This window comes from Vanellus vanellus (assembly GCF_965231255.1).
Source record: "Vanellus vanellus genome assembly, chromosome: 9".
NCBI lineage: Eukaryota > Metazoa > Chordata > Aves > Charadriiformes > Charadriidae > Vanellus > Vanellus vanellus.
The window spans coordinates 21,146,854-21,171,180 of NC_138914.1; the positions used below are offsets into that span (position 1 = coordinate 21,146,854).

General features: G+C 51.7%; 1 protein-coding gene across 1 annotated transcript in view; it reads right to left on the reverse strand.

Moving 5' to 3' along the window:
• The window catches only part of RNF123 (ring finger protein 123), a 51,540-nt gene extending 36,215 nt beyond the window's left edge, over positions 1 to 15,325 (reverse strand). Inside the window, exons 1-18 of the mRNA XM_082487717.1 lie at positions 15,091 to 15,325; positions 13,932 to 14,016; positions 11,286 to 11,365; positions 9,794 to 9,891; positions 8,524 to 8,578; positions 8,115 to 8,200; positions 7,326 to 7,412; positions 6,727 to 6,794; positions 5,700 to 5,825; positions 4,855 to 4,969; positions 3,921 to 4,025; positions 3,670 to 3,795; positions 2,344 to 2,436; positions 2,076 to 2,149; positions 1,487 to 1,604; positions 930 to 1,029; positions 409 to 470; positions 248 to 319 (exon numbers count right to left, since the gene is read on the reverse strand). Coding sequence (XP_082343843.1) covers positions 248 to 319; positions 409 to 470; positions 930 to 1,029; positions 1,487 to 1,604; positions 2,076 to 2,149; positions 2,344 to 2,436; positions 3,670 to 3,795; positions 3,921 to 4,025; positions 4,855 to 4,969; positions 5,700 to 5,825; positions 6,727 to 6,794; positions 7,326 to 7,412; positions 8,115 to 8,200; positions 8,524 to 8,578; positions 9,794 to 9,891; positions 11,286 to 11,365; positions 13,932 to 14,016; positions 15,091 to 15,172 — 1,632 coding nt within the window. The 5' untranslated portion in view covers positions 15,173 to 15,325. The remainder of the gene's footprint in view (positions 1 to 247; positions 320 to 408; positions 471 to 929; positions 1,030 to 1,486; positions 1,605 to 2,075; positions 2,150 to 2,343; positions 2,437 to 3,669; positions 3,796 to 3,920; positions 4,026 to 4,854; positions 4,970 to 5,699; positions 5,826 to 6,726; positions 6,795 to 7,325; positions 7,413 to 8,114; positions 8,201 to 8,523; positions 8,579 to 9,793; positions 9,892 to 11,285; positions 11,366 to 13,931; positions 14,017 to 15,090) is intronic.
• Between the last annotated feature and the right edge of the window lie 9,002 nt (positions 15,326 to 24,327).

Genomic DNA, 24,327 nt, shown 5'->3' on the forward strand with positions numbered 1-24,327 from the left:
TTTAGGAGGATGTCCAGCTCCCACCCAGGGCTGTTCCTGAGGACTGCTTTCCTATAAACTACTGCACAGGACTTGGATAAGCTGCCTGGTTTCAGGTCTTCTCCCTCCTCCCCACTCCCTGCCATATCTAGACCCCAGTTGATCAACAGCTGGAAGCAGCCCAGCCAAAAGGGAAAGAGCTCCCAGCCCAAAGGTGCCAGAGAGCTCTCAGGGTGAGGCTTGCGGGAAGGCTGGCCCTCTGACTTACCCCTCTGTTGCTAGCATTCTCCTGAAGAAACTTGCGGAATTTGTTTAGGAAGATGTATCTGGAGGCTTCCCCCTGGCAGGAGGAAAAGTAAGCGGTAAACCTATACTTTACAAATCCTGTGATGTGGAGAGACTGTAGCAAAAGATCTGCAGAGCACGTACCCCTCCTCTGTCCTTGTTGTTCAGCAGCAGCTTCAGAATCTGAACCTGGAGACCTTCCACCACTACAACAGGGACACATCAGAAAACAAGCACTGGAAAGCAACCACCCGTATTAACCCCAAGGGCAGCACCCTGTCCCCAGGAGAAAGGCTCCCTCCTCAGCAGAGGGGGCCCAGGGAGAACCAGTGCCAGCAGAATGCTAATTCCATCACCGTGATAATTTTCTCCTCTGCCACCTAGCAACAAATTCACCCGCAGCTGATAAACAATGCCCCTAAAGGGAATTTCGGTTTGCTTGTGTCCCATGGTGGGATGCTGCAGGTCTGTGCAGGGGGGTCCCAGCACTCATACCCCTCCACCAGATAACAGCATGGCTGACCCCCATCTCTGCAGCACAGCCTGTCCTGGCTGGAACACAGCTGGACTTCAGGTTGTGAAGGGGATTTGGAAACAACTCAAGGGTTAGTCCCCCTGGATGCACAAAAGGTATGGGATCTTGGCAATTCCTCTCCTTCACAGACCTTCAATGCGTTTCTTGAGCCGCTGGCAACCTCTTTCATATGCTCGCCGCCTCAGTCTCTCCTCAGCACTCTCCTCCTTCACCTCCTTACTCTCCTTGCCCTGGTTGGGGGAGAGACACTGATTAGTAGAAGATCACCGCACCAGGTGACATCTTGCAAAAGGGAGAGCAGAACCTCCCTGAAACAATGTGCCAGTGTTTGACTGCAGCTGGCAGCGCACCCAAACAGGCTTTCCCGGGCCTTGTAACGAGTAAGGGTGGAAGATCTTTTGAGGACACACAAGTCAACCTGTAATTCCTCAGACGCTGTGAGGTTCCCTTCCAAATCTGTTGCCATAGAAAACTGTCCCCTCCCCTGTCCTGAGTAACACACCCCAAGTGTCCCCTCTAGGGGATAATAAAGACAAGAGGGCAATGGAGAGGCTACAATTCTCACACAGCTCTGCAGGGTCCACCAGTGCTAACGCCGCTGGAAACACGGGATATTCAACTTCCTCAGCCAGAAAATGATGGCCACAAAATTTCTTCAGCCTCCCTAGCAGATGTGCCCTTACTTACCTCCTTGGTGAAGCGGTTTGGCCACCACGTGGTGGGAATGAGCTCCTGCAAACCAGCCTCCTCCACACGCAGCGGGCTCTTAATGTAGAAAAACACAACCGAACGCAGCACATCGAAGCTGTGGCCAAGTTAAAGCAAGCACAGAAGCTGCATTGGGAGAAGATACAGGGCGTATTTCCAGAGCTGTAGTGAGAAACCCCTTTCCAAACAACCACTCAAAGCTCTGCAAGATCCAGAGTCCCCTTCTCCTGGGAGAAGCCCCACGCAGTTATCACAGCAGCTGCCCAAATAGCGGCATGGCAGATGGACTGCTCTGAAAGTGTTTTTTGCTCTAGGGACGTTAGAGAGGTCAGTCAGGCAGAAATGAAGTCCTGTGTGTTAGCAGGATGTGACCTACATGGCACCGCTCCCCCTCCTCAAAGCAGGACTTTGTAGTGAACGGTGTCAGGCAGAGAGACCTGAGAAATTAGAAATGACCTCTCAAAGATAGGGTGGCTTCTGCCTCCCGGGACCTGCAGATCCTTGCAGTGTCCTTGGCTGTGTTATTGAGGGCAGGGAGAACTGAGACTAGAGGAGGTACAAAGGATACAGAACATTGCTGAGTAGGTATTTCCTGGATTTCTCATGCTTCAAGACTGCAATGGTGAGCCGGAGGTAGTGAATCTAGGGAAACAGGAGAAACAAAAGTGACTCCACCTACAGAAGAGGATATGACTCTCTAATAGGTACAGTGTTACAGAACTGCTATCTCTGGATCAAACAACTGCAAAATCCAAAACACTGTATATCTTTGGACAAGGGGACATAACAGAAGCTGGCTAATCACAGATTCCTGGGGATTCGGAAGTGCAACTCACTTGTAATCCCAGATCTGGGATGATGGGGGAGAACCTGTAAGCCCGTAGCAGGGACATCAGTAGCTGCTTGAGGCACTCGTGCACTTCATACTCCTGAGAAAATAAGAAACACATTGCATAGCAACAGCATGGAGTCAGGAACAACTATAGTTCCCAGAGCATGACCTTGGAAGGAAGGATTCAATTCCTGAACTGAAAAAGCAGGTGGCCTGAATGCACTGTGTTTGTCCATGGGTTAGGGTCCTGACTCCACAGCAGAAAGTCCGAGCAGAAGTTGGTGCCATCATTTTGCTATTGGGAAACAAGCTTCTGCACTAGTAAAACCAACCCCAAGGTCATCTACAAACAGCCAAAGTGTCAGGTCCTATTTAGCTGGGCTGTATCCCCTGAATCTACCCAACATACAGTGTTGGCAGAACCAACCCAGAAAGGAAAGAAATTACTCTTGTGTAAATGTGATGATGGAAGAGCTGTCTTTTTGAGTCCAACTCATAGCCAACCAGTGGGATGAGAGCCAACTCTTCCACAAACACAGCAACCCTACCAGGGTGTCCAGCTTCACTTCTAAGATGATGGGCCTGAGGAGGTCATGAAATTTTTCAATTAAACTTTTCTTGACAGCTGGCTGGGCCAGGGCCTGTATCTGTTAATTGTTACCCAAAAGGACAGACATGCTGCCTCCAAGCAGATCTTTGGCAGTCATTGCCTCCGTGTAACCACCTCAGCACTCCAGCAGCAGCAGCTTCCCAGTGGCTAGCAAAGGCTGCCTCAAACAATGGTACGAGGAAGGAATGACCTCATCCAGCTCAGACGGGAAGGGGCATGGGACGTTGGAGGAGGTTTTCCCCCAGCAGCGCTGGAAGTGGTGAGAGTGCAGTGCCCATTTCCACCACAGTCCTGCACAGTCTTGACTGATCTCTTGGGTTACATGGTGGCATTTAAGACTTCCACAGTCACATAAGCAGTAACAATATCCAAGAGACCAACTCATTTCTTATTGATGAATTTGATGTTCTCAGAAGCAGGAAGTTATTCAACATCACCACCAGTTCCTTTAGCAGTAGGAGAAACTTAGAAATGCCTTATTAGTTCATTGCCAGTGTCACCATTACCAATTAATCTGTATTCAACTCTCATCCCCTGGGTGTGAAGCAGCAGCCAGACGAGCTAGATGAGAGGGTGGTCTACTACAAAAAAAGGGATCTTGGCACCAGGAAGGGAAAAAAACTGATCACTGCCAGTATTTTCTAGGGAAGGCTCCTGTCCTCAGCACCTCCCAGAATCTCCCTGTGATCCTGGGGAGAAACCAGCACCCTAGCAACTCACCTCCATAAGAAGCCACATGAGATCCAGCAGCTGCTGAATAAGGGGATGGGCCTCCACTGCACCTCCTTGCTCAAGGATGCTCAACAGGAAGGACATGAGCACATCTTCCACCAGGTACACCTTGCACTGTAGACAGAAAGCCAGGTCAACAGTCTTCCAAAGCACACCCAGTGAAAGCTGAGGTTTACCTCCCCTTGGCAAGCACAGTAAGTGGCACCTACAGAAGCTTGCAATGGGCAAGGAAAACTCACCATAAGAGGAGAGAAATAATTGAAGATGTGGGCTAATGTAATCAACACTGTGGGTTCTCCCTGCAGCTGCCACATGGATGTCTCCTTCTCCACCAGCTTCCCCTCCTGCAATGACAAACCCAGAAAAACACACGGCTTGGATCCAGCCCAATCCACCTATACACCACTGACCAAGTGAACCGGAGGCCTGAAGCAGACGCTGTTTGCTGTCCCATGCCTGATTGCAGCAAAAACCTTGAACAGGGGAATTCAGGATGGCAAAGCAGCCAGGCCTTTGCCTCCAGAGAGCTGCGGTGCAGTCCAGATGTCAGTTACTCTCAGCCACACGCATGCACCTTGACAATCTGGTTTTGGAAAACGGTCCAAGTACACATGATAATTTGTAAATGGGAATTCCTACAGAGGGGGTCAACTAGTAAAACAGGCCTCCATTCAAGCCAAGACCATAGCAGATGGTGTTCCCTCTGGTGGGCATAAACAGATTATCTCCTGTCCTAGGAAAAAAAAATGGTTTCTAGCAAACAGTGCCACAGCCAAAACAGTTCTCAAGGCAGATCTACCAGAATTTCACCACATCACTGGACCAGGACATCAGTAAGAAGTTTAGAATATGAACAAGCTTCTTTAAAGGCTGCAAAATCAAATCCAGCAGTTCTGGCTCCAACAAACATCAGCCCTTGGATACTAGGAATGAAACTTCACAGGACTAAGAACAACAAAGCCCAGCGTGATTTAACTTAAGTCCTGGAACTATCAGGAATTCCATTTTGCAAGCCAAAGAGCTCCAGGGACATGCATGCCCCATGCAAAAGCATGCAAGCATTAAGACTTTCAGGTGTATGGAACTATCTGAGATACCAGCATGCGCTGAGAAGTGCAGAACCACATGTTCCAGCATGGTGCCCCACAGATCCACCCAGTGACATCAGCCTACCGTCACATCTATTCCGATATGGATCACGTTCTTCAGGTAGCCTAACAGCTTGCGAGCCTTCACTAGGTCTGCAACAGGAGGATCTTGCAAGGGGCGGTAACCTTCCACTGGATAAGTAGGCAAGTGTTAAGGTAAAATGCAATCTGATCCTTTCAGGACTTCTTTTGTTTGTGCAAGGAAGAGACCGTGCCTCTATTTTACTTTATACCCACACATGCCTCAGTCACAGTTCAAACCACAGTGCCTTCTAAATGGACGATAAGCCACAAGCTCTTATCCCCACTTCCTCAATATTGCAAGCTGCAAGTATTTCACACCACGCTTCTGCTCTCACCAGAAAGATCGACAGGAGCCTCCACTACCACTATCAACAGGCACACCCAGGACTGCTCTGACAGCAGCTTCAAGTCTCAGCAGTCGCATAGGGAGGCAACAGGCAATGCTCCTACCTTGTCAGGGTCCTGCGTGGCTGGGAGGTAGAAGAGACCAGTGGCCAAGAGGCTCAGCAGCACAGCAGCATTAGGGCTTCCAAAAGTAAAGTGAGGTTTTTGCAGGATCTGAGTTCCTGTGAACAGGCAACCCCCAGCTGCAGCAGTAGCTGCTGATTCAAAGCTGAAAGCAAATCTAATATCAGAAGCTGTTGGGGACCCGCACTGATGTTTGTGTGCCCTGCACTGCTGCTCCAGCTGAGGGGGGCATCCAGTTCTTCTCTCCTTGACCCTGCTCTGCACACAAGTGCCAACAGAAGAAAGCGAGTCAGGTATGTATATTCTACACCCTCCGAAGATGGTCTCGGGACAGGCTCTTCTCCCTTCAGACCTCCTCTCCCCACACCTAAAGGATATCGGAGTGGACGGCTTCCAAAGTTAAAAGCAACGGACTCTTTGAACGAGAGGCTGATGGCAGGGAAGTACGCCATTCCAGTGCCCCTTGTGATGTTGTCAAAAGCGGTTCCCAGAGATATGCCATTCCTGAAAGAAGGAAAACCCACAAGATTTTAGTCACAGTAGGAAGATTTTGAGGTCAACCGGGCAATCCAGTTATCTGCATTTCCCTCCCAGCAACTTGCCAACACAGACACATAAATCAGTCATGCCTCCTGTCACTCTTAACCTGGCACGCATGCAAACGTCACAGCTTTGCTGAGTAACAGCTATGGGAAGCACAGCCGCACTCACATTTTCGTACAACAGCACGGGAAGGCCCTGGAGTCTGCACAACACGCAGAGCCCATTCAGCCTTCAAGGGGAACTCAAATCCCTACGAGATAACTAACCAGCAGGACATTTTAAAGGCTGGTGACATTTTTGGCCTCATGCATTTGATGTTGGTGGAAACAGGATAATGTTCACAATCTAATCTTCTCTAGAAGATGCCATGGAGCATCTAAGAGTTTTTAATTCTGGCTGACTTGTCACATGCTGGAGTTTAGGGCCCGGGAACAATTCTTATTTGGGCTGGCCTCTGCTCATTATCCATGGGAGTTGGAGGATGGAGATTTATCAGCCTTTCCACAGCTCCTTGTAAATTTAGGACAGGCAAGGTCTACACTGACGACAAAAGCAATCAGTGTGGCTCAGCCAACTGTAGTATTAAGCATCATGAGAGATGCCCTCCCCTCCAAAATCCTAGCAAACTTTACACAGGCTTTAGCTTGAACGTCTTTCTGCCAAATGCTCTCACCTGAACTTAAAAGACTCAACAGCGCATTCAGATGGTTTCCGAACACAAAGCAGAAAAGCAAAGGCTGGAACTACCAAGGAACTTAAAGGGGAGAGGGTAGAAACAGGGCTCAGCAACCTGCTGAGCAGTGAGAAAACCTTTGTTACACACAGACATCAACAAAGCAGGGAACTGAGCAAAGATGCTTACAAGCAGAAAGCAATGGTGCCCTCATCAAGGTCTATCAGACAGCTGACGATGTCTCCTGCTGCCCAAGACTGCAGTAAAGGGAGAGAAAAGGTTAAACATATATCCAGGGTGTTCCCACATCAGAAGAAAGACTGCAACCCAACCAATCCCTTGTGATTCAGGGTTGAAGAAGAGAGAGTTCCTTCTCACAGCAGCTCACATAGCATTCTCAGACACTTCTGGAAGGTGCACATAAGCTGCTAATTTGGATCTTTTTCCCTTCCAGCACTAGGAACATGCACAGGATCAAACGTATATTTATCCCAACACTGCATTATCCTCTGACGTGCTACAGAGAACCTGAGCCTTCCAGAGACCAACAGTGGCACTATGCTAGGAATCAGTCTGCTGGGGCTGCTAAACAAAGCACCCACATAAGCATGTCCAGCAACCCTAAAGTACAAACAATTGCTGGCACACAGCCTCCCCAACAGCAGACGGAAGCAGGGAGGACAGCTCAAGGGCATTTCATGGGGCCCAGAAGAATCCAGCGAGAAGGAGTCGTCACCTGCTTTCTTCTCTTTACTCTACATCCCGTTCCTGGGAGGACAGCTACTCACTTTGCCATAGTTGGTAGTAGTTACATTCCACTTGCGCACCCTGTTTCCATCATATGCATATGAATCTGGCGTATCTCCAACTCCTTCCTGCACCAAAGTATGAAAGAGGAGAGTCAGAGCAAGCATAGAGGAGCCCTCTCATTGCAAGAGGGGCTTTATGGGGGAGACCATCAGACAGAGAGCAGCTGACAGCACATGTGCTCTGCCTGGGAAAAGCCCTCACTCTAGGAGTGAATCCAATGGCCTGTGATCTTCAGTTCTGAGAAATACACCACTCCCTACTCATTTTTGGGTCAGAAGAAGAGTACTGGCATACCACACTTCCAAATTCTGTCAAAGCAGCCCCCCCAGGATGCCCATCACCTCCCCTCTCACATATTGCAGAGTGGCAAGTTAGTGAAACTCTGCAGCCGACATCCCTTCCCAGCATCAAACATCCCACCCGCTGCTTGAGAAGAGCTGGCCTGGGCCTGCCTCTCCTGGGCAAAAATAGCCTGGTAGCACCATGGCTGAGGGCCATCACGAGAGACGTAGCAGTGGCTACATGCAGCAAGAGCGCAGCAACCCACCCAGCGTACAAAAATTTCATGCTGTGAACCCTTCTGCGAACACAGACCAGAGAGTCTAGTAAAGATTTTTAAAACAGCAGACCTGGTATTTCTAGTGTGTGTGCTGGGAACAAAATGCCAGCTGGGCAGGAGCAGAGCACGAATGCGATGCTCCACACCGACTTAAAAAGCAGTGGAGGAACACAGAGCAGGCCTGTGCCATGTGCAGCAGTTACACTACCTCCTGATTAAATCTGCAGTTGAGAGTACACCAGCCAATCTGCATGAGCCCCTGGGAGGAGATGAGCACCTCGTAAATCCATTTCCCTGAAAGAAAAAGAGATGCCACACAGTCATCTGCTGCCTGGCTCATTGTTAGAAAAGCAGAACCTGACACTGCTCCCGCAGAAATAAATGTGGCTCACAAAGGAGCTTCAGGACAGCCCTAGCATTCCTCTCCCACCTCTTCACTCCAGCATCACACAATCCTCCACCCTTCTGACTTCCTGGAAAAGCCAGTGGATGAACTGAGGAAGAAGAGGCTCAAGATCTGGAACATATTCAAGATTTCCTGAGCTCTCTAGTTATGTAATTCTCCATGCGCTCTTCCCAAGGTCTTTTCTCAAAGCATCGCTGGTTTATCTCCTTACCTTTATACACGCACGTTGTGGCCCTGATGGACCCAAAGTTACTGTGGCCAATCACCTGGACCAACAAACAAAAAGTATTTTAAAGTCAGCCAAAAAGGTAGTTTAGCTCAGTCCTACCCATTCTCTCCTTCCTAGCCCTCAAAACCAAAGCAAGATGTACAGTGTGGGGAAGAGATGGGACATCTTCCCCATCCCAACAGCTGTACTTGGAGCTGACAGGCCCTGAGGAACCCTCCAGGTCCTCCCCACAGCTCATCTGTACTTGATAAACCCCACTGAAGCATGCAGCATGGCAGCAGTACAAGGGCAACGTGGTGACAGACAGGTTCCCAGTGAAGTGTGACAGGTATACAAAAGTGACCATTACACAGGAAAGACACCTGAATCCTGGACAAGTTAGAATAAAGCCATAGATTCAGGGTGTCCAGACTAAAGCCCAGGACTGGCAAGTAACATGCTGCCCAGAACCTGAACCCTGTTAACTCCTGACTCTCTCAACCTTAGGACAGACCATGAAGAAGAGATGAAGGGAGCAACAGGGAATTCACAGGCAAGCCAGTCTGATCCAATATGAGGGTAAGTTCTAGGTACAGCCAAGGTAAGCTACAGCGGGTGGTTAACGAGAAAGGGGAGACCAGGGCAGTCTCTTCTGCTAGAGGTAAAAAAGGATACATAGATTAAGGAGGGAATGAGCACAGGAGCACAGGACGTGCATGCTCAGTGAAGGGGTGAAACGAGGGCAGAAATTACTGAAGTAGGAAAGGATTAAATGCCAGCAGATTCTTCCAGCTAATTTTCTGCATGAAGAATATCAGCTAAGAAGCAAGCAGGGAGCTAGTGGGAATGAAGGAGAAAGGAACAAGACAATACAGCGACGGGGCCTGGCCTCAGCCTCAGCTTCAGCCTCTCGCCACCATTAGAGAAGACCAGGAGGAAGGAAGGAAGTGGCAGTCTGCTGGAGGGAGGGACAGGAAAGCTGGCTGCCGGCCCTTCCTCTGCTTAGCCAAGCTCTTCAGTGAGCCCCTGGGCCACGGTAATCTTTCCACTTCCTCGCAGCTCCACTCAGAGCTTGCTAAGACTTAGGGGTCCTGCTAGACCTTTTCCCAGGAGAGTTCATTTCCTCCAGGATCCTGCAGCTTTCCGGGTAGACTCCGTTTACAACACACTACAAAGCCAGTGACAGGGATCTGTTATGAAAAACAAACCAAGAAGCCCAAAGTGCTTTTAGTCCTGCAAGACCATTTTCTGTTGCACCCAGCATCACACTCACCCCAAGTAAGTCATCATCGACCAGCAGGAGCCCCTCAAAACCGCTCGTGTGGTCCAACACCACAGTAGAGGGACCAAGACGGCCCTCTGCTACCTGATCTGAAACAAGAGTTGCAGAAAACCTGTTAGGGAAAGTTGTGCAGGATTTAACAGTACACCTGATGAGCCCCTCCAGCTAGACTACAACAGCACCTGGGTCCTGCTACAGTGGAGGAAGACATTTTAGTCTTACCCGTGTTAGACCATGAGAACCTCAGGAAAGCAGACACCTGTAAGATTTAAAAGGAAGATTTCACAGCAACACACAAGGCCTTAGCTATGCAGCATTCAGGTCACAGAACCATAGAATTGTTTAGGTTGGAAAAGACCTTTAAGATCATCAACTCCAACCGTTAACCTAACATTATCAAGTCCACCACTAAACTATGTCCCTCAGTGCCACATCTACACATCAACCACTTCCCTGAGAAGTCTGTTCCAATGCTTGACAACCCTTTCAGTGAAGAAATTTTTCCTAATAACCAACCTAAACCTCCCCTGCTGCAACTTCAGGCCATTTCCTCTAGTCTTACTGGTTGTTACTTGGGAAAAGATATCCATCTCCACCTGGCTACAACCTCATTTCAGGTAGCTGTAGAGAGCAATAAGGTCTCCCCTCAGCCTCCTCTTCTCCAGACTCAACAGCCCCAGTTCCCTCAGCTGCTCCTCACAGGACTTGTGCTCCAGACCCCTCATCAGCTTCATTGCCCTTCTCTGGACACGCTCCAGCACCTCAATGTCTTTCTTGTAGTGAGGAGCCCAAAACCAAACACAGCATTCGAGGTGCGGCCTCACCAATGCCGAGTACAAGGGGACAATCACTTCCCTAGTCCTGCTGGCCACACTATATGTCATATGTTAAGTTTTCCACACTGCCTGAAAATTTTACTTTGGCAAAATGCAAAGACCAAACTAAACTCTGAGCCAAATGTTTGGCCACCATATCACACTTTGATTGCAGCCAGCAAGAAAAATTCTTCTTTTTAGGAAAGGAGCCAGGTTGTATCCTGCCACCTCCTGACTCATTCAGAGAAACGGATGCTAGCAAGAATACAGGCAACAGCCTGAGGCCCAAAGTGAATACCTGCAGTGGAGACCAGTAGGTAAAAATTGTCAACAAGCCTCTGCATTTCTCACCAAGGACAGCCCTGCACACTGCCGGTCACAGCAATGGCACTGCATATCATTATCAGTGAAATATCTCCAATGTTTTCCCCAAAACTGCTTTTCCAGGTATTTTCACCTGGAAATATGCCTCCCTCATCTCCAAGCAGACCTGCTCCAGGGCTGGCTGATGAGCACCTCACAGGCAGGATTTAAAGGTACAATAAATTAGAGCACAGAAGAGCAGAGTAACGCTCACTCAGGGAACTGCCTTTCATGATACTACTTGCCTTCTCAATTAGGCAGCACAAGCAGAAACACAAATTGGACAGACACTCAGTGTCTCCTACCTCGACCGTCTTCGGAGCCATTTTCCTCTGCTAGCAACCGGTCAAGGTGCTCCTGCAGGTTCTGGAACGTCAGGTGCTTTCTAGGGAATAAACATGCACAGGAGCTTTTCAGAAAGCTCTATCTGCAAGTTTCAAAGAGTTGCAGCCCAGACACATGTGTCCGCACCGTCCTGTGCTATGAGACACGAAACAGGGAAGTTCTGTCGATCCGTGTTTCTTATAATGAATCTGAGGAATTTGCTGCCCAGCATGTTGGGGCAATGAATGAACCAAGGACTAAATATAGCGTGAACATGCAAAGTAGTTAACAAAGGATCTTAAAATCTTCAGTCTGCTTGGGAGTATTTTGTGGCAGTAAGAAAACTGTGCTGTGGTACAGTGGCAGTAAGAAACCAGATGTACTAGCAACGACTGTGGACCACGACTTTGCTGCAGTCAGCATCATACAAACATGGCATAAGTCAGGAATCAATTTTTAACTCAAGTATTTCGTAATACAAAAGAAGAGAGAAGATCACACCAGCAGCTGTAGCAGTTCAGACAAAGGTCAGGCTAGCCTAGCATCCTCTCTTTGACGACACCCAAACCCATTTTGTTTTCATACTGAGAAGTCTGTCATGCACCCCCTCTGGGCCGCTCTTTTAGAGAACTTTCTCATACTGCCCTCCCCTAGTTCTCTCTTTTCAAGGCTAGTTTACTTAGCTGTTCCTTGTACAAGAGCCATTCCAGACATCTGACTGGCTTTTACCCTTCCTCAAAGCCCCTGCAACTCTAAAATACCCGTTTGGAGTTGGTGAGACCAGAACCCCATGTTACTCAAGATGAGCGTAAACTACAAATCTATTCAGCCGCATAATGATTTTCCTTATCCTACACCCCTTTCCTAACAATTCCTAACTTTCTACTTTCTTTTCCTGACTTATTAAAGACTTAGTATTCCCACCCCAATCTCATTCCTATGCAGTAAAAATCAGCTCAGGGCCCATTGTTTTATGCACAATGTTGAGACTGTTCCCCTTTCAATATATCGCTTTGCATTTCCCTACACTGAGTGTCATAGACCATTTCACTATCCGGTCACTGTCTCACAACCATCTTAGATTTACTTTGCTCTAAATAGCTTTGTAACAGCAGCAAACTTTCCCACCTCATGCTCTCTCCCTTTCCAAGACTCCCAAGGATACGTGGAACAACACAGGTCTTCTGAGGGACTCTAGCAGGACCTCCTTTTACTGTGAGAGAGTTGCTCCTAACCCTGATTCCCATTTCCAAAGTAATCTGTGGAACAACTTCCCACTTCTCCAGGACTAGGGGTTTCCCTAAGACTGTGGAGAGAGACCTTTTGAAAGCCTGATGGATGTGAAGATGCACAGAAGTGGAATCAAAGAATCAGTTTTGGTTGGCATGAGAGAAGGTGGCTTCAGCAAAGCAGCTTAATCGGCACCTAGCATGGAGGAGGAGTTCTGGAAGGAGGTTAGAAGAGCATGAGATAGCCAGAGATGTCTGCAGCGAGCTCCTCTATGAGGAATGTAGGCCTCTGAAGACAAGATGTCATACTATAAAAGTTGCTCTCATATGGCAAATGCTGTTTTCAAGACCTGTTTGACTGCTACTGGGCTTTCTACCAAATAGCAAAGTCCAGGGAAAAGGGTGGAAGGGAGGGAAAAAAGAGAGAGAGACCAGTTCAACAAGCTATCAGTTCTGTGCTTTCAAGTCATTAATCACCAGGCAAAGAAATTAGAAATACTGAAACCCAAAATGCTCAGGCAGATGGAATATTCCAAGGCATGCTGGCAGGAGAGCTGGTGGCAAAGTAACATGACCCACTTTGCCTTCCCCCCCGCCATAACCCTAGCTCACCAAGAGTGGAGAGGGCCAAGAGCTATTTTTAGCAGCTCTGAGCTCACATTTGAGCTGGCAGTGCTAAGTATAGCCCGTGGAATGTGACCCCGGCCACGCTGCAGCGCCGCCAGCCAGCAGGAGCTACACGCCTGCCTTGCTCTGCCACACTCCTACCTGCCCTGAACCTGTCTGACTTGCCTCTGGCAAAAGAGCTAAACCCAAGGGAAGTTTTTCTCATCCAAAGCTACTGGTTTCTGGGCTACAAGCTGAAGGAGAACTGAAAACAAATAGAAAAAAAAACCCTGACACTAAGCAGGAATTTTGTGTTACTTTTCCTTTAGTGACACCTAATAATAAAAGTACCAACAGTTTCACAGCCTGAGAAATGTATGGTATTCCATATAGCAGTAACAGCCTTGCCTTTAGTTTACAGGGCACTGACGACCTGTTTTTCATTCCTGTAGGAATTTTACACTGTGCATTTTACACTTCCTTACACATAAAGAGGGAACAGGAACAAGAAGGTGAATGCCTACTTGCCTGTTTATTTCATAAATATTGCCTAGTGATTTTGTATATGGAGTTTTTCATGCAAAAAATTCTGAAGAATCCTTCCAAGCAAGCCCTGCAATTTGAAAAATCCATTAAAGGACAAGACCTAAGAGTAATTTCTGTAACACAGTCCTGCTGTGCTTTTAACAAAGATCACTGTGGCACTAAAAGATCTTTCCTTTCACTGCAGTGCTGTATATCTGGGGACTGATACATCACCGTTTGCCATCTAGCAAATGAGAAGTCCGATACCTGTAAGCAGCTGCTGGCTGGTTCCCATCAGCATTGGTAAAGACGCGATGCAGATAATCATTCAGCAGCCTGCTGTTCACGATCCCTTGTGAAAAACAGAGAGGAAATAAGCTTAAGGAGTCAGGAGGTAAACTCAAACATTAATTTCATGTACCAGCAAGAAACTGGTAACTATGAGAAAGTTATGTTCCAGTTTGCAGATCATCACAGTGGAAAATGCAGTTTCAATAAGTCATTTATTGTCTTACTGTCTTCACTAGCAGCCCTAGAGTCAAGCATTACAGGGTGCATCTGCACGGCACGGGCTCTTTCCAACGTGAGCTGCTCTACGATAGCAAATGGGAGGCTACAAATTGGTCCCTGCAGGTGGAACTACATCCTCAGGAATCCTGCTGTATCTGGAAGTACCAGGTAAAGGAACTTCAAAAGCTGGAGGGAGGAATCCAATTTCATTTATAAAACATCAAAATCAAAATCTTATCACTATTGCAATTTCTGATGCCCTATCCATACCTTGGACATTTTAAGTACCTTACATCTCTTAACTGCACTAGAGAAGACACTGAGGTAAAAGGCTTGCAGATGCAGTTCATCTCGTCTAACCCACAGACCTCTTTAATGATGTATGCCTCACTTTAGCTTTCATTGTGCAAAACAATCCCTAGTGTCACATTGATGCAGCATGCTTTATTTCTGGGTGCAACAGTGCCCTCAAATGCCAGATTTGCAGTCTTGTAAGCACATTTCTGCTGGATCGGTGAGTCCAAGAGAAAACAGACTGCCTAGCAGGTACCAAAATTTCCCAGAAAAGGATTAATCTGAGATCTGGACAAGCTGTTCATCCTGGAAGGGGAACTCCCTGAACCAGATGGAACAAAGGCAGGCAACGCAACATTCTCCAGTCTCATGAGGCAGGGCTGCGTGCCAAAGAAAGGGCACTGTGACATGAGCTTCTGGAGTCCTTAGTACTACAGGAATGTTCCTTAGTACTACATTAACGTCCCTCCCAAAATCTCAGCTCAGCTCAGGACTTAACTCAGTTTCAGCCCCACCACACCTCACATCAGCAAGGTAACTGCAACTGGAAGGCAGCTGATCTCAAGTGAGGCAAGGGGGACTCAGCTGATCCGCAGCGGTCCTGCTTTTACACGGCACGTACCTGTGGCCTTGGACTTCTCTGGCTCGGTGCTCAGCCTGTAGTTCTTCCTCGAGAAAGCAGTCCCAGCACCTCTCGACGTCATTCTTCACAGGCACCACTTCTAGAGCGGACATAAGACAAACAGACACCTAGAGCAAAACTTGCTGAGGAGGATGCTGCTTTTAGACTTCTCCCTTTCTTGGAGGCTGATGTACCTGGATTGAACAACAGGGATAAGCCAAAAAATAGCCAGATTCCTTGCACATACGACATCATATAAGAGCCCAAAGCCAACTAACTGCCAAGCCCGCTCTCAAGCCCACCTATCCAACAGCTCAAAATCTTCCTAAAGCAGACAAGGCATTCAGCCTCTGGCCAGCCAACCACACAGACCCCACTACAACCAAAGGCACAGGCAGAACCAAGCCAGAACCACAGGCAACCTCTGTGCCAAGTTTGAGCCAGAAGCACTGAGCCAGCACAGGGCCGCAGCTACCACCACTGCCAAACACTGCCAAAACTGGCAACTGCATCGCACTTCTCCTCATGTCCTGATGAGACACTTCTGCCTTTCTCTCCTGCACTGTATTCTTTAGGACAGGAATATGCACCTGGTTAATCTTCTGCTTAACAGATTATTAGATTATTCAGCTACCCAAAACAGAGAGAGAGGGAGAATGAATGAGACAAATGCAGATGAACACTGACTACAAAGCAAGAGACCCAGCTGTCGGTTTTAAAGGGACAAAAGCAGATGCAGGTAGGAGCATGCAGAAGCGTTTACAGGTGAAAATCTACCATGAGACTAAAGATTCATGACCCTTCCTGGTATCACTAGAATGAAGAGGGTGCTGATCTGACATGTGCCAAGACAAAAACAATAAATTCAAGTTCGTAGTTCCATCCAGTTTCAAAATGTTAGGTCACACCCCTCTCCAGTTTCTGACTGTCCCGAGAGCTGACCATTACTGGAAGCCTCTCTCATTCACTAGACAGCTGTCTAACAAACCGCTTTGTGACAGACGGAGCAATAGGAAGATGCAACAGGAGCAAAGGCTGCAGGACTTAAATGCTTTCTGGCAATCTCATACAGAGCAGAAACTAAGGTGAACCCAAGAAAAGTTAGTGAACTTGCCAAGTGAGGCAAGTGCCACAGCAACTCCACTGGCAGAAGATCACTTGAGCTTCAGCTAGACTCAGGAAAGGATTTCCCAAAGCCCCTTCCCTCAGGGCCACCCCAGCAAAGGAACAAAGCAAAAACCAGCCTGGATCAATGGTCCTGAACAAGCTGCATCAGAGACTCAAAACAAGGAATAAAACAATTAAACTATAAACAGAAAGACATCATTTACTACCAAAGCAGAACAGACAGCACAATGTGCACTATCCTAAAAGTACTTTAGACGTGAGAGACATGATTTCACCTCTGTCAGGACAATTTAAAAACACCTGAAGGTGGCAGGGAGTGCCCCTAGCTCTTCCCAAGGGTGGCCAGCCTGGCACCTGTGCTGCCGAAACAGCCTGTACTGCCTCTCACTGATGATGTAAAACAGTTTCCAAACCTAACAGAAACTAGACTATGAAACACAAACAGTGTTTTATTCAAGAGAAAGATTAGACAATTCTACTTTGAAAAAAAGTGTGCATTAGCAAGTTTAAGTTGTCCACAGAACACCCATAGTTTGTGCTCAAAAAAAGGACTATCCACATGTTCTCCCTTCATGGTTTCCACATGAAGTCAGGTTAAACAAAATCAACAAAAATAATTGCAAAAATCACCTAAGCAAGTAAGGTACATGCAATGGAGAGAGACTTATCTTTTTGTTTGTATCAATACAGCAGCTAGCACAGTGACCCTGCTGCCACCAAAGAGGATTCTTATGCAATATAAACCAATAATTATTCATAACAGTAAATATAAGACACAGCGCTCAAGGGTGGTTTTCAGTGTTAAGAACTTTGCGAACGCTGAAGTACATCTCCGCTCAGATATTTTCCACTTTATTCTACACATCTCTCACATATTCCGAAACCTGTATTACTGCATTCGGGAGACACTGAACACTTTCTGTAGTCAGCAGAAATGTGGAGGTTTGTTTTATTTGTTTGCTTTTGGTTTTTTTTTGTATTTAACTTCACACAGTTTCTTGTATTTCCTATTTTGCTACTTACTAAGTGCACAATGTGCACTATCCTAAAAGTACTTTAGACGTGAGAGACATGATTTCACCTCTGTCAGGACAATTTAAAAACACCTGAAGGCAGCAGGGAGTGCCCCTAGCTCTTCCCAAGGGTGGCCAGCCCGGCACCTGCGCTGCCGAAACAGCCTGAATGCCCAGGCAGAGTGCAGCATGGCCACACTAGCACCAAACATATGCACTGGTTGGGTTTTTTTGGTGTTTTGTTGGTTTTTTTTTTTTTTTTTCCGGTTGGAGCAGATGCTGCTTTCAACAGGTGGGAGAAAGGGCAGAGCAGGGACACACACACATCTGCCATTCGCAAAACTGGCCCCAGCAGCTCTGGCAAAGACACCCAGCTCTGGCCACGGGTGAAACTCCCTTCCCTGGGCCGTGGCAGGCAGCTTCCAATAGAAGGGCAGAATAAACAACACGGGGGAAGCCAGATCTTAAATGGAGCCGTCCGGAGACAGGCGAGGAGGCCGAGAAGCTGGGCCAGCAAACATAGCTTTGTCCAGCAGCTGCTGACCGAGCCCTCCGGCTCTCGCCAAGGCAGCGGGGATGAAGCCAGCAGGGAGGCAACCAGGTGGCAGAGACCCCCCCGCGCCCCTGGGGATGCTGCTCTACGTTCATGGCAAGGGCGGGTTGCTGCAGCACCCCCAGCCGGGCAGCAACCCCCCCCACCAGAAATATCAGCCAGCGTGGCTGAAATCCTGGAACAGACCCTAAAACCGGGAGCACCCCACAGCCGGCAGCACCCCCGAAAGTGTCGGCATGCCCAGCGACACCCCCAAGCCCAGAGACACCCCCTAAACCGGGCAGCACTTCCTGCAGCCACAGACACCCCCCAAACCCGGCGGCACCTTCCATGCCCACAGACACCCACAAAGCCGGGGCCGTCACTACACCTGCCCAAAACCCCCAAAGCCCTGAACGCCCCGCCAGGCGCGGAAGCAACCCCCAGATCGGGCGCCTCCCACCCCCAAAACCGGACGACACTCCCCGAGACCAGCCGCACGCCCGAGACTCCCCGGACCGGGCCCCAGCGGCAGGGGCAGCCCCCGGGCCAGGGCCAGCGGGAGTCCCGCAGTGCCGGTGCTGGGCAAGGGGGGAACCCGAGGCGCCCCAAGCCCGGCGGCCGCCGCACTCACCGCCGGCCCGGCCGCGCCGCCGCCGCCACCGCCGCCGCGCTACGGCGAGCCGCGAGGGCCATGGCGGCCGGGGGGGGCGCGTTGCTGGGAGACGGGCGGCGGCGCCGGGCGGGCCCGCACCGTGGGACCCGCTCCACGCTCAGTCCTTGCTGAGCCAGACGGCCCTCCCGGGGTCAGGGGCAGAGACACCCCGTCCCAGGGCTGGGTGTGAGCTTCCCCCGGGAAAACTGAGCAGGCTGCGGGGCTGGCAAGGCCCCACGCGCACGGCCATGGTGCCTGGCAGCCGGCTAAGGCCAGCCCGCAAGGAGGGGGGTCTGGGAAGGCAAAAAGTCCCAGGGAGAGGACAACCCTGTGGGCCCAGGAGGAGGGGAGAGGAGGAGGAAGCCGATAAACGAGCGTGGAATCTCCCAGTGCTGAGATTAACGGCCAACTTTATTGTGCCTGTGGAGGGGTATCAGGGCCAGTACTGGGGGACGGCGCACGGCTGGTCCTGCGTCGTCGTCCGGGCCGGCTGTAGGGATTTTGGGCCCGACGTTGCTGGCGGGAGCTTTCTCTAACCCGCACGGGCCCAGTGGGTCTGGAGCCGCTCTCAAGCGTTGGGGAGCCGCCGGAGGACCCCAATGGCAGCTGGCTGGTGGTGCTGGGGCCGCTGGTCTCAGGAGCTGTGGAGCTGTGGGATGGCCCCAGCACCGCCTGGCTGGGTGTGCTGCTCTCAGCACTTGATGGGGGTGCACGGCTCCTGGCACGGCGTCTTCTGGGCTGGCTGTTGGGATTTTGGGCCCGACGTTGCACATGGGAGCCATCTCGCTCCTGCATGAGCCCAGGGCGGCTGGAGTGGCTGCTGCTCTCGACTTCTGGGGAGCCTCTGGAGGACCCTGATGGCAGCTGGCTGGCGGTGCTGGAGCTGCTGTTCTTGCATGCCAGCGAGCTCTCGGATGGGCTCAGCGACGCCTGGCTGGGGGTGCTGCTCTCAGCACTTGGGGGTGGCTCACGGCTGTTCCCATGTTGTCGCCTAGGACGGCTGTACGGTGTCCCGGCTTGACGTTGTAACCGGGAGCGGTTTCGTGTGCGGGCAGGCCCAGGTGGGCTGGATCGGCTGCCGCTCTCGGGTGCTGGGAAGCCGTGGGACAGCCTTGATGCCGCCTGTCTGGTGCTGCTGCGGCTGCTGGTCCTGGGTGCCGGGGAGCCCTGGGAAGACCCCACTCCTGCCTGGGTGGCAGTGCTGGAGCCAGCGAGCGCCGAGCTGGTACTGGAGGCTGTAAGGGGAAGCAGGAAGGTCAAGGGCACAGCACCCAGGCCCGGGACAGGCCAGGCCAGAGCGGTGCCCCCAGCCGTCCTGGAGCAGAGAGGCTCTGCCCAGCCCACCCTGGGCACGCACTGCAGGCCTTGCCTGGCCAGGTGCTTTGCCTCTTACCGGTGCCCGGGCCAGCACAGCTGTCACACTCCCATCTGGCCGTTCTGCTCCTCAAAGAGGAGCATCGCCTGTGGGTGCCCTTGGCAGCGCAGGAGCAGCACAGGAGCAGTTCCCATGGCCTGTGGAAGCAAAGGGGTTCATGGCTGTGAGGTCAAAGTGACCGCGGCATGGGATTGTCCCACAGAGCTCTAGTTCTCAGTCCTTCTTCTTCGAGTCCTGGGCGAGACAGAGATCCCGTGCAGGGCCCCGAGGTGCAGCGCTGGCAACTTACCCCTCTTCCTCTGCCTGCTCCCTGCCTCCTGGACACAGGCACTCGCTGGCGTCGCAGCGGCTGTGCCTCTCAGTTTGTGCTGCGTACGCCTGGCCGTCCTCCCATGATGGCATTCTGATGGAGAAAGGAAAATTGATGAGCCCGCGCAGCCCCGGCATAAGGCAGACGCGGGGCATACCCCCTCTACCCTCCCCTGCCCTGATTCCAACTCCTCCGTGAAGCTGAAGCCCAGACTCACGGGAGAGCGGAGAGCCAGGACTGCTGCGGCAGGCCCTGGCACGGCACAGCGCTTGCACCCTCCTGTCTTGTGAACCGGGCAGAAGGACACCAACCTGAAGGGGATCCGGATCCCCATGGTGAGCATTTCCGAGAGAAATGCATCCCTGTCTCCGCAGAGCGGGCACCGGAAAGAAGTAATGCCGGCGTGCAGAGCCTGACCCTGCAGGGGGAACATAAGGAGCCCGAGTGATACCCTGCTGACGCTGAGCGCCTGCCGTGCCCTGGGGGCAAGGGTACAACTCCTACCTGGATGCAGCCCCTGTGGAACCAGGCGTTTTTGCACACTGGGCACACCATGGTGCCATAGGACTTTCTGTCCTCCACAGGGTCCAGGCAGACGATGCAGGTGGTGTCTTCCGCTGGAGCCACCTCCACTTCCTGCTCTGGGCGGTGCTCCCAGCAGAAGGACCTGGGGAGAAGAGGAAAGGGATGGGTGAGGTGTGAAGTGCTGGGTCCTTCCCCGGTGGTGGCAAAGAGGGGAGAGGAGGTACCTGTACTCCAAAAGGAACTGCGTGACACATCCACCCTCCATGGCGCAGGGGAGATGGAAGCTACGGTCGCAGCCCATGTGCCAGCAGGTGATGGTGGCCCCATTCTCGCCACAGACGAAGCAGTGCTGGAAAGAGCACGGCAGCCCCCATCAGCGGATTGAGACAAGGCTGGGTTGCAGCCTGCAGATCCGCCTGGCGGAGGAGGCTGCTGTGCCAAAGAGAAGCCTCGGCAGAGCTGCTGGGAGCAAGGGGTTTGTCCCAGAGCTGCTTGGGAGGGCTGGGATTTCTCCCTTGGGGTTTGGACTAAGCTTCAGCAAGCCTCTCCTGGAATAAATCTCCCTGTTCTTGTCAGGTCCTCACCTTCTGTTCTGCTTGCTCGATTGTATGCCAAAAATCCTCAAGGAGGAATCCCATGAGTCCTCTGTTGTTGACCCGATGTGGAAAAAGGCCATTGGCAAAATACTACAGGAAAGAAAAAGATGAGGAGGTGATGAGGAGAGGAAGGCAGGGACTGCCTGTCGGGGAGCTGGAGGGAGCCCCAGAGGAACTCACCAGGCAAAACTCATGGGCACAGAGCCCATGGTTGTTCAGCTTTTGCCCACAGATAACTGGGTCAGCCTCTGCCCAGCGACACAGCATGCACGCTGGAGGGGAGAGAGCAAAGGGCGCCGGGAATGAGCACCTCTGTGGGTCCGGGGGACGCGTCCCTGAGGGATTGCCCCCCGGGGCCCGTCTGCCCCTGCCTAGCTGGCTGATGGGGAGGGCTGGAGGCCGCAGGGAGGAAGGGGGCATTGCAGGCAGGGCTGTCCCAGCAGGTGCCCACTGCCCAGCGTGGGCCCCGTGTGCTGAGGAATGGAGGGGCCCGGCCCCGGGGCGCTGGGGTCAGCTTCTGCCGCCCCCGGCCACCGCTCTTGGCCCCACGCGGACCACCGCCACACACAGAGGGCCAGGCTCTGGGAGGGACACGTTGCTCTCACCCTGCTGCGTCGAGGCAGGGGCATTCCGCCTTCTTGTGGGTGAATTCTGACTTCTTGCGGGCGAATTCCGCCTTCTTGCGGGCGCATTCCGCCTTCTTGCGGGTGAATTCTGCCTTCTTGCGGGCGAATTCCGCATTCTTGCGGGTGAATTCTGCCTTCTTGCGCGCGAATTCCTCCTTCTTGCAGGTGCATTCCACCTTCTTGCGGGTGAATTCCGCCTTCTCGTGGGTGAATTCTGACTTCTTGTGGGCGCATTCCGCCTTCTTGCGGGCGCATTCTGCCTTCTTGAAGGCGAATTCCGCCTTCTTGCGGGCGAATTCCGCCTTCTTGTGGGTGAATTCTGCCTTCTTGCGCGCGAATTCCGCGTTCTTGTGGGTGAATTCCGCCTTCTTGCGGGTGAATTCCGCCTTCTTGTGGGTGAATTCCGCCTTCTCGTGGGTGAATTCTGACTTCTTGTGGGCGCATTCCGCCTTCTTGCGGGCGCATTCTGCCTTCTTGAAGGCGAATTCCGCCTTCTTGCGGGCGAATTCCGCCTTCTTGTGGGTGAATTCTGCCTTCTTGCGCGCGAATTCCGCCTTCTTGTGGGTGAATTCCGCCTTCTTGCGGGTGAATTCCGCCTTCTTGCGGGTGAATTCTGCCTTCTTGCGGGCGAATTCCGCGTTCTTGCGTTCATCCTCCTTCTTGCGGGTGAATTCCGCCTTCTTGCGGGTGAATTCCGCCTTCTTGTGGGTGAATTCTGCCTTCTTGCGGGCGCATTCCGCCTCCTTGCGGGTGAATTCCGCCTTCTTGCGGGCGAATTCCGCCTTCTTGCGGGCGCATTCCGCCTTCTTGCGGGTGAATTCTGCCTTCTTGCGGGTGAATTCCGCCTTCTTGTGGGTGAATTCTGACTTCTTGTGGGCGCATTCCGCCTTCTTGCGGGCGCATTCTGCCTTCTTGAAGGCGAATTCCGCCTTCTTGCGGGCGAATTCCGCCTTCTTGTGGGTGAATTCTGCCTTCTTGCGCGCGAATTCCGCCTTCTTGCGGGCGAATTCCGCCTTCTTGCGGGCGCATTCTGCCTCTTGTGGGCGAATTCTGCATTCTTGCAGACATGGCACACGCCAACAGTGAGTTTATATGGCGAGTCCAAGTCCCTGCAGCGCCGGGCTGTCTTCTCCAAGTGCTCCTCTGCTGACCCTGAGGGAGAAACAGGACACGGGGGAGCTTGCAGCCCAGGCCCAGAGCCTCGAGGTGTGGGGCCCGCCTCCTCCCTCGGCAGCCCCGTCCCTCCCCTGCCCTCTCCTCACCTCACCAGGTTGCACTGACGCCCGGCCGGTGCCCTTTTATAGCCTTGGCGCCGCATGTCACAATGGCCACCGTGACATCAGCACCGCTGGCCTGGGCGCACCCCAACCACGGACAGGGACGCCCGTGGCCACCTGCCACCCACTCTGAGACGGCCACCGCCTCACGGGTGAGCCTGGCCCAGGCTCACACAGGCCCTCCACTCAGGCGCGGCGAGCTGCCGGGGCACTGCAGAGGACCGCAGGAGAGCACTTCAATGTCGCAGCTGGCCCAACGTCTTCTCCTGGACTCCTTAGCACTTTGGGGACGTGCTGCCTCCAGAACAAAAAGCAGTGGGACCACAAGCTGAAAAGGCCCTTTTCCATGGCAACAAAAAAGAGTCAGAGCGAGCCTTTCCTTGGTGGGGTAGGCAACTGCAAGTGGCTGCAGGGCAGCTTTGGAGGCAGTGGGTGGGAGTGTTGGTCTGTTTGAGGGTAGAAAGGCTCTACAGAGGGATCTGGACAGGCTGGGTCCATGGACCGAGGGCTGTCAAGCACTGGAACAGGCTGCCCAGGGAAGCGGTTGAGGCACCATCTCCGGAGGTGTTTAAAAGATGTGCAGACGTGGCGCTTTGGGAGATGGTTTAATGGTGGACTTGTTAGTGCTAGGTTAAGGGTTGGACTCGACAATCTGAAGGGTCTTTTCCAACCTAAATGATTCCATGATTCTCACTACAGTTCAGTTATTGCTTAAGCACCATTTGATTTGCATTCAATCATCGATTGATTACCACTCGATCATCGCTTAAGCGTTAATAAAACCCTTTCAGTTAACCCCACAACGATGACTTCTGTGAATAATTCTCCTGTGTCACCAGGACAAAAAGCAGACGGTGTCTCAGGCGCAGCCAGAAAGGGAAGAAAGGAATGCGAAATCCAGTATTGGAGAATCTGGGTCCGAAATGCAATTCAGGGCAGAGAGAGAAACCTGAAACCCCATGAAGGCCTTCTCCAGTAGTAGCTGGGTGACACTGCTGAGAGGGACTAGAGGCTTCCCAGGCTTCAGCTCCTGCCTTGAGAGGGTCCTCAGCCATCCTCTTCTGCCAGCCCCCTCCCAAGCCAAATGCTGGTGCTCAGGGTTTCCTTCTCACCAGGCTTTTGCAGATTTCGCTCGGCCTTCTGGCAGCAGGGCATTACAGAGCTCCGTTACGAGATGCCGACAGAGGTGAAGGGTGCCGG